The sequence below is a fragment of the Mya arenaria genome, chromosome 12 (assembly GCF_026914265.1).
Source record: "Mya arenaria isolate MELC-2E11 chromosome 12, ASM2691426v1".
NCBI lineage: Eukaryota > Metazoa > Mollusca > Bivalvia > Myida > Myidae > Mya > Mya arenaria.
The window spans coordinates 58,531,531-58,544,316 of record NC_069133.1 but is presented as its reverse complement, the minus strand read 5'-3'; the positions used below and the strand labels follow the sequence as shown (position 1 = coordinate 58,544,316).

The 12,786-nt window shown below is 39.2% G+C and overlaps 1 protein-coding gene across 1 annotated transcript; it reads left to right on the top strand.

The window, feature by feature from the left end:
• The first annotated feature begins 6,429 nt into the window (after positions 1 to 6,429).
• On the top strand, positions 6,430 to 11,462 carry LOC128210982 (uncharacterized). The gene is made up of 2 exons (XM_052915343.1): positions 6,430 to 6,736; positions 9,685 to 11,462. Exons 1-2 carry the CDS (start codon positions 6,620 to 6,622, stop codon positions 10,231 to 10,233), a joined length of 666 nt encoding a protein of 221 aa, XP_052771303.1. The 5' UTR covers positions 6,430 to 6,619; the 3' UTR covers positions 10,234 to 11,462.
• Positions 11,463 to 12,786: the final 1,324 nt, after the last annotated feature.

Sequence of the window (12,786 nt, the reverse complement as noted above, 5' to 3'; positions counted from 1 at the left end):
TTGTCGAAGTTTGATGAAACTAAGCAACTTATCAAACTCCGGCAATAAAACGAAGGCGGAGCTCTTTAAGCGGCACAGACTGTCCTTTGTTTCATTTAAAATGATGTAATAAAGGAAAAGTTTTTGTTTTGTTTTAAGTCTTCATTTTAAGCAGAATGTTGCCTTCCGACGTAGAATATATGATTTAATTTAGCACATGGTATACACACACTGGTTAACATAGGTCAAACGTTGCCGCAGTAAAAATGCAAGGGCTGAATCAATCTCTCGTCCGAAACATTATCAACGGCTTCGAGCGGAAAACTGAGTGGGCGCCGCCCGTCCGCCCGTGACGGGTTCTCCTCAAACCCGCCCTGTCGTAAATGACGGGCGTAGACAATGAGAACAATACAATACGAAATGAAATGTGAAATGGCAGATATTTTCAACCATGCTTAATTTTTAGAAACATAAACATTACTTTACCGTTATATCAAAGTAGCATGGTGTGAAAGATGTCGATAAGAAAACCATGCACGTCTGGTGCAATAAACCAGTGCAAAGATATAGTTTTTTGTCAAATCTGGAGCTAGCAAGCTGACTTTGTATTTCAAATATTTATGCAACGGCGCGGTAGTTCATAAAATCAATATTAATCAATGTCAGTGATGGCAAAAAAAACACCGAAACTTATAATTATAGATTACATGACATACATTCAAAAGAATTATAAAACTGTGATATGGACCGTGTAGCGTCGTACGTGGGTGTTAGTTCAGTAATTTGAGAAAGAGAGATCATTTAGGCCAAAAAAAAAAAAAAACCTGTGTTTCCGGTGACCCGACCGACCCTATTTTTTCCTCGCCGACCCTAATCTTTTTTGAGACATAAAAGTAAAAAAAAAAATATATCGTATTTTTTTTTTTTTTTAAATATAGCGTCATTATTTTCGTTCTTTGTCTTTCTATGTACCTGGAGAATAAACTTTCATTCCTTATTATGTATTACCGAGAGGCTATGTCAACAGGAATACAAAATGGCGGAGGGCGGCGAACCCTGTCCGATATCTTCAAATTGGCAAACGCATGTTTACGGTCCAAACACGTGGTTAATCACAAGAGACATATTTTGCAGTCTTTAAAATGAAAATATTTAGGATTATAGCTCGCGGTGTTATTTATTCATGTCCAAAATAAAACTTTCTTTTTACGATTAGGCATTGCGTATATCATGCAGGCTTCTTACGATTAAGCTTTGCACCATCTAATTCAGGCTACTTGCCAGGTTCCAATACACATTTCACTAATCGTTACATTAATTTATCCGCAATTATCAATGGTTATTTATTTCGCCTTATTAAAACTAAGTCCCATCAACTGAAATCCAATTAAAAACCTTTGAAAGTTAACGACACATTTGTTGGAATGTGTCGGCTGCAGATCAAACGGTACTATTTGTGACGTCAGTGCACGAGCGGTGATAATAACAAATGCGTGGCTATGGTTTGTATTTAATTCGGTCAGTCGGATACCGTACGATCCCATTTGATTGCCAAGATTTCGCCTAGGCTTGTAAGAAAATACCATACGATCGAAAAAATGATAATAAATAATCGTCGTCTGGGAATCTTATAACAATGACCGAAATGTTTGAATTCACTATAAATAGGAATGAAACTTTGATTGTATGAAAATAAGATAAGTAAAATAAATCCATATCCGCGTTTACTTGTTCTATTTTTAACCTACCTCCACTTGAAGGCCTAGTTTAAGGAGCTCACAGTTGACAAGAAAATCGGCGATTTTCCTCATGCAAATTAACAAATTAGTTGATAATTGACTGTTTGGGTAGAAAATTATCACAGATCGGTAGAAATTGAAGTGCTGGATTTGTTTTCTAAAAACCGATCGCGACTTATAAACGAGTATACAAAAAACATCAGATTTCATGGGCAAAATTGGCGGGAAAATACGGTAGTCGAAGGTGTTTTTCTGTGACTTTTTGTAAATTATGAAACGCTTTGATATAACATAATTGTTATGATTCAACAGAAAATTGCATGATATGGAAACTGTAAAAAAAAAAAAAAATCCCGACCCTCCGACCCTATTGTTTTTCGCCATGTCACCGGAAACACAGGTTGTTGTTTTTTTGGCCATAGAAGCACTGAGTACATTTATACAATTCATATTTTTTAGAATCTGTATACCGAATAATGCCAACAATAGAGTTTCTTCGTACAGCGTACCATCCTGCTCCGTAAGAAGTACTTGAATACCGACTACCAGGTCTCAGAGGTTTAATTTAATGTATTTATTATTAACCATAAATATTGCATATACGCTATTACCGGATTTTTGGATAATTGATTTACACTTTGCTGCTCCGACCATGAATGATATTAAGAAGTAAACTTAATGCGTAGCGAGACGTACATAAATGTGTAGGCAGAAAGGGAAAATCAAATTTAAGGATGCATTCAATTAAAAATAAGAGATAATTAAGACGAATAATATAATATTCACTGGTAGTGAATGCCTACGTTGCTATGGTAGTGTATGCCTACGTTGCTATGATCAAGTATGCCTTCATTGCATTGGAAGTGTATGCCTACGTTACCACCGTATTGTATGCCTACATTGCTATGGTAGTATATGCCTACACTGCTACGGTAGAGTATGCCTACGTTGCTATGGTAGTGTATGCCTACGTTGCTATGATCAAGTATGCCTTCATTGCAATGGAAGTGTATGCCTACGTTACCACAGTAGTGTATGCCTACATTGCTATGGTAGTATATGCCTACACTGCTACGGTAGAGTATGCCTATGTTGCTATGGTGGTGTATGCCTACGTTGCTATGGTAGCGGATTCCTACACTGCTACGGTAATGTATGCCTATGCTGCTATGGTAGTGTATATCTAGATTGCTATGGTAGTGAATGTCAACGTTGCTATTGTAGTTAATGCCTACGTTGCTATGGTAGTATATGTCTACGTTGCTATGGTAGTGATTGTCTACGTTTCTATGGTAGTATATGCATACGTTACTAAGGTAGAATATGTCTTCGTTGCTATGGTAGTATATGCCTACGTTCCTATGGTAGTATATGCCTACGCTGCTATAGTAGGTTATGTCTACGTTGCTATGGCAGTATATGCCTACGTTGATATGGTAGTATATTCCTACGTTGCTACGTAGTATGTCTACGTTGCCATGGAGGTGAACGTCTACGTTGCTATGGTAGTGAATGTCTACGTTGCTTTGGAAGTATATGTCTACGTTGCTATGGTAGAATATGTCTACGTTGCTATGGTAGTATATGTCTACGTTGCTATGGTAGTATATGCCTACGTTGCTATGGTAGTATATGTCTACGTTGCTATGGTAGTGTATGCCTACGTTGCTATGGTAGTATATGTCTACGTTGCTATGGTAGTGTATGCCTACGCTGCTATGGTAGTATATGCCTACGCTGCTATGGTAGTGTATGCCTACGCTGCTATGGTAGTGTATGCCTACGCTGCTACGGTAGTGTATGCTTACGCTGCTATGGTAGTGTATGCCTACGCTGCTATAGTTGTATATGCCTACGCTGTTACGGTAGTGAATTCCTACTTTGCTACGGTAGTGTATGCATACGCTGCTATGGTAGTATATACCTACGTTGGTATGGTCCTACATTGTTATGGAAGTGAATGCCTTTGTTGCGTTGGAAGTGAATGTCTATGTTGCAATGGTAATGTTTGCCCACGTTGCTATGGTACTGAATGCCTATGTTGCTATTGTTGTAAATGCCTACGTTGATATGGTTGTACATGCCTACGCTCCTATGGGAGTGTATGTCTACGTTTATATGGAAGTGTATGCCTAAGTTGCTATGCTAGTAAGTGTCTACGTATCTATGGTAGTACATGCCTACGTTAGTATGGAAGTGTATGCCTTCATTGCTACGGTCCTCCGTTGTCAATGTTGAGAATGCCTACCTAGCTTTGATTGTGTATGCCATCATTGCTACGGTCATCCGTTGCTATGGTAGTGTTTGTCTACGTTGCTATGGTGGTGTATGCCTACGTTGCAATGGTTGTATATACATACGTTGCTATGGTAGTGTATGCCTACGTTGCTATGGTTGTATATGCCTACGTTGCTATGGTAGTGTATGCCTACATTGTTAAGGTAGTGTATGCCTACGTTGCTATGGTAGTGTATGCCTACGTTGCTATGGTTGTGTATGCCTACATTGCTATGGTAGTGTATGCCTTCATTGCTATGGCAGTGTACACCTTCATTGCTACGGCACTCCGTTGTTATGGTTGTGAATGCCTACCTTGTTATTGTGGTGAAAGCCCTCATTGCTACGGTCCTACGTTGCTATGGTCCTACGTTGCTATGGTCCTACGTTGCGATGCTGGTGTATGCCTACGTTGCTACGAAAGTGAATGCCTACGTTGCTTCGGTAGTGTATGTCTACGTTGCTATGTTAGTGTATGCCTACGTTGCTATGGTAGTGTATGTCTACGTTGCTATGGTAGTGTATGTCTACGTTTCTATGGTAGTGTATGTCTACGTTGCGTTGCTACGGAAGTAAATGCCTACGTTGCTTCGGTAGTGTATGCCTACGTTGCTATAGTAGTGTATGTCTACGTTGTTATGGTAGTGTATGCCTACGTTGCTATTGTAGTGTATTCCTACGTTGTTCTTGTAGCGTATGTCTACGTTGCTATAGTAGTGTATGCCTACGTTGCTATGCTAGTGAATGCCTACATTGCTATGGTAGTGTATGCCTACGTTGCTATGGTAGTATATGTCTACGTTGCTATGGTAGTGTATGTCTACGTTGCTATTGTAGTGAATGCCTACATTGCTATGGTAGTGTATGCCTATGTTGCTATGGTTGTGTATGCCTGTGTTGCTTTGACTGTGTATGCCTTTGTTTCTATGGTAGAGTATGTCTACGTAACTACGTAAGTGTATGCCTACGTTGCTATGGTAGTATATGTTTACGTGGCTATGGTAGTGTATGCCTACGTTGCTATGGTAGTATATGTTTACGTGGCTATGGTAGCGTATGCCTACGTTGCTATGGTAGTGTATGCCTATGTTGTTATGGTAGTGTATGCCTATGTTGCTATGGTAGTGTATGCCTACGATGCTATGGTAGTGTATGCCTATGGTGCTATGGTAGTGTATGCCTACGTTACTACGGTAGTGTATGCCTATGTTGCTATGGTAGTATATGTTTACGTGGCTATGGTAGTGTATGCCTACGTTGCTATGGTAGTGTTTGCCTACGTTGCTATGGTTGTGTATGCCTACGTTGCAATGGTGGTGTATGCCTACGTTGCAATGGTTGTGTATGCCTACGTTGCTATGGTAGTGTATGCCTACGTTGCTATGGAAGTATATGCCTACGTTGCTATGGTAGTGTATGCTTACGTTGCTATGGTAGTGTATGTCTACGTTGCTATGGTAGTGTATGTCTACGTTGCTATGGTAGTGTATGCCTACGTTAATATGGTAGTGTATGCCTACGTTGCTATGGTAGTGTATGCCTACGTTGCTATGGTAGTGTATGTCTACGTTGCTATGGTAGTGTATGCCTACGTTGTTCTGGTAGTGTATGTCTATGTTGCTATGGTAGTGTATGCCTACGTTGCTATGGTAGTGTATGCCTACGTTGTTATGGTAGTGTATGCCTATGTTGCTATGGTAGTGTATGCCTACGTTGCTATGGTAGTGTATGCCTACGTTGCTATGGTAGTGTATGTCTACGTTGCTATGGTAGTGTATGCCTACGTTGCTATGGTAGTGTATGCCTACGTTGCTATGGTAGTGTATGCCTACGTTGCTATGGTAGTGTATGCCTACGTTGCTATGGTAGTATATGGCTTCGTTGCAATGAAAGTGTATGCCTTCGTTGCTATGGTAGTGAATGCCTACGTTGCTATAGAAGTGAATGCCTTCGAGGAACTTTCAAATGACTTCTCAGAAAGGACACAGTACTTAGTGATTTTGCCCAGGAAATGGACTTTTAAGTGGTAGTGATTTAATGAGCTTTCGTCAAAATCGAGTTAAAACAAATTAGTATAATCTAAACGCATGCATATGTTTTGAAATATTTTTATGAACAAATGGATAATCTCAGGCGTTCCTATCCACATTACCCAGACTCTGGTAATGATAACTTCTTTCAGTGTTGACCTTTGATATTTGCCACCAATATCTGCAGAGCCACTCAGGACGATAAATGTGGATTAATCGGCATCGAAAACCCTGTTTCTATTCTCATAAGTCATGTTAGGCATCAATTTATTATCAAAACGGGCTGATGAATCGGGTTTATTTTTTCGTTTCCGTAGATCGAATGATAAGATAGGAAATTTTACCTAGGTAATGACACGCGAAAACACCAAAATATGTTTCATGAGAAACACCCCCTACCTCTTAGAAATCTCTCAAAACGAGAGATAAACTGTCGGGTTGTTTTTTAACTCGCTTACTCCACCATTTCATAAGCAACGCTCGTCGAGACAGACAGACAACGTAGTCGAAAAACTTTTCGAAAACATCCGCATATTTCTGGGTGTAATTCAAATCTTACAAAAGGATACCAGCGGCACAAGAGTTAATTCGGAAATGGCAGGACGACCAGAACTACAAAATGGCTTTTTGGGAGCCCAGCCGAAATTCGCAGAATTTGGGCTCAGTACTGAGAGCCATCAAGAACCGGAAATTCACTCCAGCACCAACCAGGTGAGTGAAAGTTTAAGATTTAAATACATTTGTCTTTTTAGTGTAAGTCGTGAATTCCGGAGGCTTAGTCCCCGTTTTTGCTACGTGGTATTTTTTTTCTACGGAATACAAGGGACACAACGGGGTGTATATATATATATATATAATTGCTGAAATATTTGCCTTCAAATGTTTGTAATGTAAACTTGTTTATATGCAAGAACATGTGATTACATCAAACTCAATGGGGTTTGGTATAGCAATGGTGGTGCTACCATTACTTAAACGATTAATGAATGTGTACGTGTTTGTTGTCTGTTAACTACGTCAGAAAGATTTCCTTTTTTCCCCCAAGAGTGTATTTGAAGGGGCTGTATTCCGTATGATGAAATAGCGAAAAAAGAAAAGAAAATCGTCGGAAACTGACATAAACTTGGTATCGATTTGTACTATGCATTGAAACTTAGTTACTGAGGACCACATAGTCTCCAATTAATTTATTTTTCTCAGTTTTTTTTCGTATTTTTCCATTAAAAAAGATTACTAGGTATGTCACCCTAGTAGAATTCATTCCTTTTGCGTGATTGGCTAGTCGATGTTATCACGTGATATTACAAAGTTAGGTTTATAGTTTATATATTCCAACTGTTTAGAGTAAGCCTTCGTAGCACAGGGGATACAACACTAGACTGCAATTTTGGCGACACCGATTCGAACCCGGTCTCCGATTCGATTTTTTTTACATTTTGGCATTTTTTTACAATTATGATATCAAAGAGTGAAACATTTTATTAAATAATTGTCCCGAGATTCGTTACAGAAAAAAAACTTGTTTTGGTGCCAATCTGGTGTACAGTCCCTTTAAGTGTTTACAAAGGTTTTTGAATAAGGCGTCTGGTATTTCTGGCAGTAAGTGGACGCACCAGTTTTTGTGTATTTTCATTTTTACTCCGTGTTTCCGCAGGTAAATTGTTTAACGCAAAATATATCTTTGAATTGTAGGATTCGAGAGTAAAGATGCCGTTCTTATATGCATTCAGATTCTTTAAATCAGCCCGCTTCTGGTTAAGCCGATGTAAAGGGGCGGATACACTTCCACAGGACTACTTTATTCTTAATACACATTCTCAATTCAACCAGAAACAATGACTTTGGTGTGCCATGAACTTATAGCATTGATCGTTTCCAGAACAAAAACAGAATGCAACCTCCACATTGATAGTGTCATATTAATTGCAAAATAAAAAAGGCACAAATGGTTCAAAGACGGTTAGTTTATAAAGTTCATAAAATTTAGACTAAAAATAGATATATGACACAAGAAAACAAATATTTCATTGTTTCTTAGCAATATTTGAATACTTCTAAAAATCTGTCACTGATACTTTAGTTCACCGAGGCGAATACATAACTCATATTTTACGAGGTTTATCTCTCCCTCCCGCGGTTTAGCTGAGCTCGTTGATATGCGAGATTGGAAATCAACATCAGCAAGATGCTACTTCTGGAAATCTATAACTGATACGAACCCACGTTTTTTGTGTATCACTGATAAGATTGCATTCGTACTCCCCTGGAGAGCACCATGTCTATTTATGCACACATCAGAAAGAAATGCGATGTGTCAACGCCTAATCTTGCACCCAATAAAATGTATGTGTGTTTTATCACAAATGCATTATTAAGTGTACAAATAATCATGCCGTTAAATATACTCATAAACAGAAGTGGAAAATCAGGGACTATGTCAGCACATATATATGGTCGAAATGAAACAAACAAAAATATTAGATACTATACTTTTAGAGCCAGAGAACATATAATACATGATAATATAGCGAAAGCAGCCTATGTCTGGTGATAAGTGCAACACTCTCAATGACCCAAGCACCGGTTCATATGGTATTCTGTAAAAACTAAGGTAATTCCGTTGACCTCAACGGACCTGATAATAATAGTATCCAGCCGGAAGCCACACAGTTAAGACGAATGTCAATCTATAGCTAATATAAGAGGTATAAATGATTATTCTCTAAATTACCATTCGCCATTGGGGATCCTAGAAGCGGCCAGTAAAACAACTTTTAGAAGCCATAATAGACGTTTGGAGGCGCAGCCTATCAACTGTGGAATGAACTATTGCCGGGTCGAGTATCACAATTATGCCGACTTATCCCGAAGATTTATTGACCATGGTCTAAAAGCATTTAGAAACCCAATGAGTCAGTTGTCCAAAACTTCGTTAAAGATAGCGACGTTGTTAACGTCATCCATGTCAGCTAAAGAACTTCAGCGAACACATTGTATATTACCCTTTGGGACGTGTTTAATGAGTAGTAAACATAAAATATCTACATTAAAGTTATGGAAGCCAGTACTACATCCGTGTTTACTTTCAAATATTTCCTGAAAGTTTTAAAAAAAACACTTGTGAGTTGCGGTATTTCTGATAAGATATAAGACACGTGTTTATGCTGTACGTGTATGATTAAATATATGAAACTATCATAACATAGTTCACATTGAAAGTTAACAAAGATGAAGTTAACACCGTTGTTAACTGTGACGAAGTTTCGAACAATCGGCCAATATGTGTTGATTGCACATGTTACAGGGGTTTTATTGTCATAGTTACTCCAATTATCTCAACTTTTAACGATTTTACACACACATATTTGTATACATTGAGTGTTATCGTTGACGAGCGATTACATCAAAATCTGTCACTTCATCTGTGATAAGTTGCATGAAATGTCTAAAAGATAACTTTTTATCAGCTTCATGAAATATTGCGTCTCATCAACTGACAACACATTCGTAGAGGAAACATGAACTGTGTATTTCTTAATGTACACTTCAACAACAAAACAAGATAATCTCGAAAAAAAGAAGGCGGAATAGAAGTTTCACGATAACTTCATGATCTTTATATAAAAATAATGATTAATTATTTCGTTTTTCTTTTTCAGTTGGAGGTCAAAATCCGTACCAGTAAGCCGTCCAAGGTCACCGCCAACTTGACCCACTGTGCGAAAAACGAGGAACTACCCCAGCACGTGTTCACGCAGACAAAAGATAACGTAGTCTCTTTCCTCGTGTCCCTGCCGGATGTCGGCTACTACAAACTCCAAATATTTGCCCTGCTCCTACCAGACGACAGCAAGACGCTTCCTGGGGTTTTCAACTATCTGATCAACTGCACCAACGTAACCAGCGCCGTGTCCACCTACCCTAAGCAATTTGCCCAATGGAAGGAAGGGTGCTACATCGTAGAGCCAGCCAGCTTGAGCGGTCTGGCAAATCTCTCCAACGTCAGGTTTGAGGCGTACATCCCCGGGGCCAAGTCGGCTGCAATTGTCGCTGATGGGAATTGGTCGCATCTTCAGAAGAATTCGGCGGCCCTTTGGGAAGGGAGAGTCGACCTTGATGCCTACAAGGGCAAAGATGTCAAGGTCACCCTGAATGCAAACTACGGCGAGGATAACAAGTTTGCGAGCCTGCTTGAATACCGATTATAAGCCCATTGTGTCTACCAGGACATAAAAAGGGTATTTAAGCTCTAGTGTTTGTTTAAGAAAAAAATGTTCCTAGTATTATATACTAGTATGTATTTTTAGTGTCTATGTGTATTGCTCATAGTTTAAAATAATCTGTATCGTTTTGTAGCGTCTTAAATGATTGTGCCTTATATGTATATGTCTGTACCACCATACGCACGATTCATTGTAATATTTGGTCGTCGCCTTACACCATGCATATGATTAGGGGTCGTCGCCTTATGCCATGCATATGATAAGTCGTCGTCGCCTTAAACCTTGCATATGATAAGTGGTCGTCGCCTTACACCATGCATATGATAAGTGGTCGTCGCCTTACACCATGCATATGATAAGTCGTCGTCGCCTTACACCATACATATGATAAGGGGTCGTCACCTTACACCATGCATATGATAAGTCGTCGTCGCCTTTAACCATGCATATGATAAGTGGTCATCGCCTTACACCATGCATATGATAAGTGGCCGTCGCCTTACACCATGCATATGATAAGTCGTCGTCGCCTTACACCATGCATATGATAAGGTGTCGTCACCTTACACCATGCATATGATAAGATGTTGTCGACTTACGCCATGCATATGATAAGGTGTCGTCGCCTTACACCATGCATATGATAAGATGTTGTCGCCTTACACCATGCATATGATGAGGTGTCGTCGCCTTACACCATGCATGTGATATGTGGCCGTCGCCTTACACCATGCATATGATAAGTGGCCGTCGCCTTACACCATGCATATGATACTGTGTTATGTGTGGTCGTCGCCTTACACGTATCTGCCTCTACCGTCATGCATATGATACAGTGTATAATGATGTTGTCGCCGCTGGTCAATTCTCTTTGTGTTGTCCAGTTTATTGTGAAACATCTGACCATGCATCTGTTCCGTGTTGTTTTTGTAAAGTCTGATGAATGTTAAAAACATACTGATTATATGTATACTATTAATTGATCTACGACTTTCTAATGTAAGAAACGAACCTTATAAGGAATCAGTATTAAATTTAATTGCTCAATTGAACGGTTCTGGATCACGCTGACATTATGGAAGTATTTGCTAGTGCTGTACATGGCCAGACAAACATATATGAATTACCACAGCATTCGTCAGGTGCGGTCTCAAGTCATGTTGCTACTTTTATATATTTTAATATTTGCTTAAAATATTACTACTGAAATAGTTTGCATGTGTTGTTATTTATCATTTGCCAAAAATAAAATGTTATCCTACAACAGTGGCGTCGACAATCGATCACGGGAAATTACTCGCCAATTACTAAAGCCAGAGTCAAAAAGTCGGCTTTCGTATGCATGTGTCTTGTCACTGTGTACTAAATTCCATGCGAAAATGTTGGAATAGTTTCATAGCTGTGACCAAGGTTTGAGTTTTTGAACGACGTGGACGACCCCAAAACTGACAAAACCTCGGCGTGCTAAACATGCATTTCACATGATGATGTTCATTATATCATAACAGGAAGTATTTATGTTAGTGAAAACTAAATCAAGAGCTGTCCTAGAACAGCGCGCTCGGCTGTACGCCGCTATGTCATAGAAATAATTACAAATTATTATGGAATATGTGCCTTTCAAAGGCAATAAAAAAATTAAATAAATAAATCAACAAGAAACGCAGCAATGCGACAAAACCAGGTTTTCAAAGATTGTCAGAAGAACTTCGTTATGAGATTCAGTTAAATTGTTTTATTTTCTATTTTATTTGGTAACAGTGGCCTTGAACTTAGGGATCCCAAACGCAATCCTATGAAAGGTCTCCATAAACTTTTACTCTATACCAAACTTGGTCACAATATGTCAACCCTCACTCAAGTTATTTACATGTAATATCAAACGGTTATCTATTTTTGGTAACAACGACCTTGAAAATAGGGACCCCAAACGCAATCCCATTAAAGGTCTCCATAAAATCTTACTATATACCAAATTTGGTTGCAATATGTCAAACATAAGTTTAGTACCAACCACTCTTCTAATTATAGTAACAGTGACCTTGACCTTGTCCAAAAGGGCCCCAAACGCATTCCCGTGAAAGGTCCCCATGAACTCTTCCTGTATACCAAGTTAGGTCACCACATGTCAAACCTAACTAAAACAAGAGATATTTGTCAAACATTATGCACCCCCCCCCCCGAGCGCCATGTTGTCAGGATTATATGAAGAATTGAACCTCAAAATCCATAGGAGTCATCACCTGGTCACCAAAAACCTAAATGTCAAGTTTGAGGGCCATAACTGCAGGCATTGACAAGTTATCACACTGACAAGCTTTTTTCGTTCAAGGTCACTGTGACCTTGACCTTTGAACCGATGACCCCTAAAATCATAAGGGGTCATCTACAGGTCAGACGCAACTCCAAGTCAAGTTTGAGGGCCATGGGTGCAGGCATTGTCGAGTTATCACTCGATACATATTCGCATTCATTGTCACTGTGAACTTGACCTTTGACCCGATGACTCGAAAAATCGATAGGGGTCATCGGCCGGTC

What these genes read in the sequence shown, in the direction of transcription:
- LOC128210982 (XM_052915343.1), top strand. Translation starts at nt 6,620, where the DNA reads ATGGCAGGACGACCAGAACTACAAAATGGCTTTTTGGGAGCCCAGCCG. An exon ending in TTCACTCCAGCACCAACCAG is followed by an intron (nt 6,737 to 9,684) that starts GTGAGTGAAAGT and finishes TTTCTTTTTCAG; the next exon opens with TTGGAGGTCAAAATCCGTAC.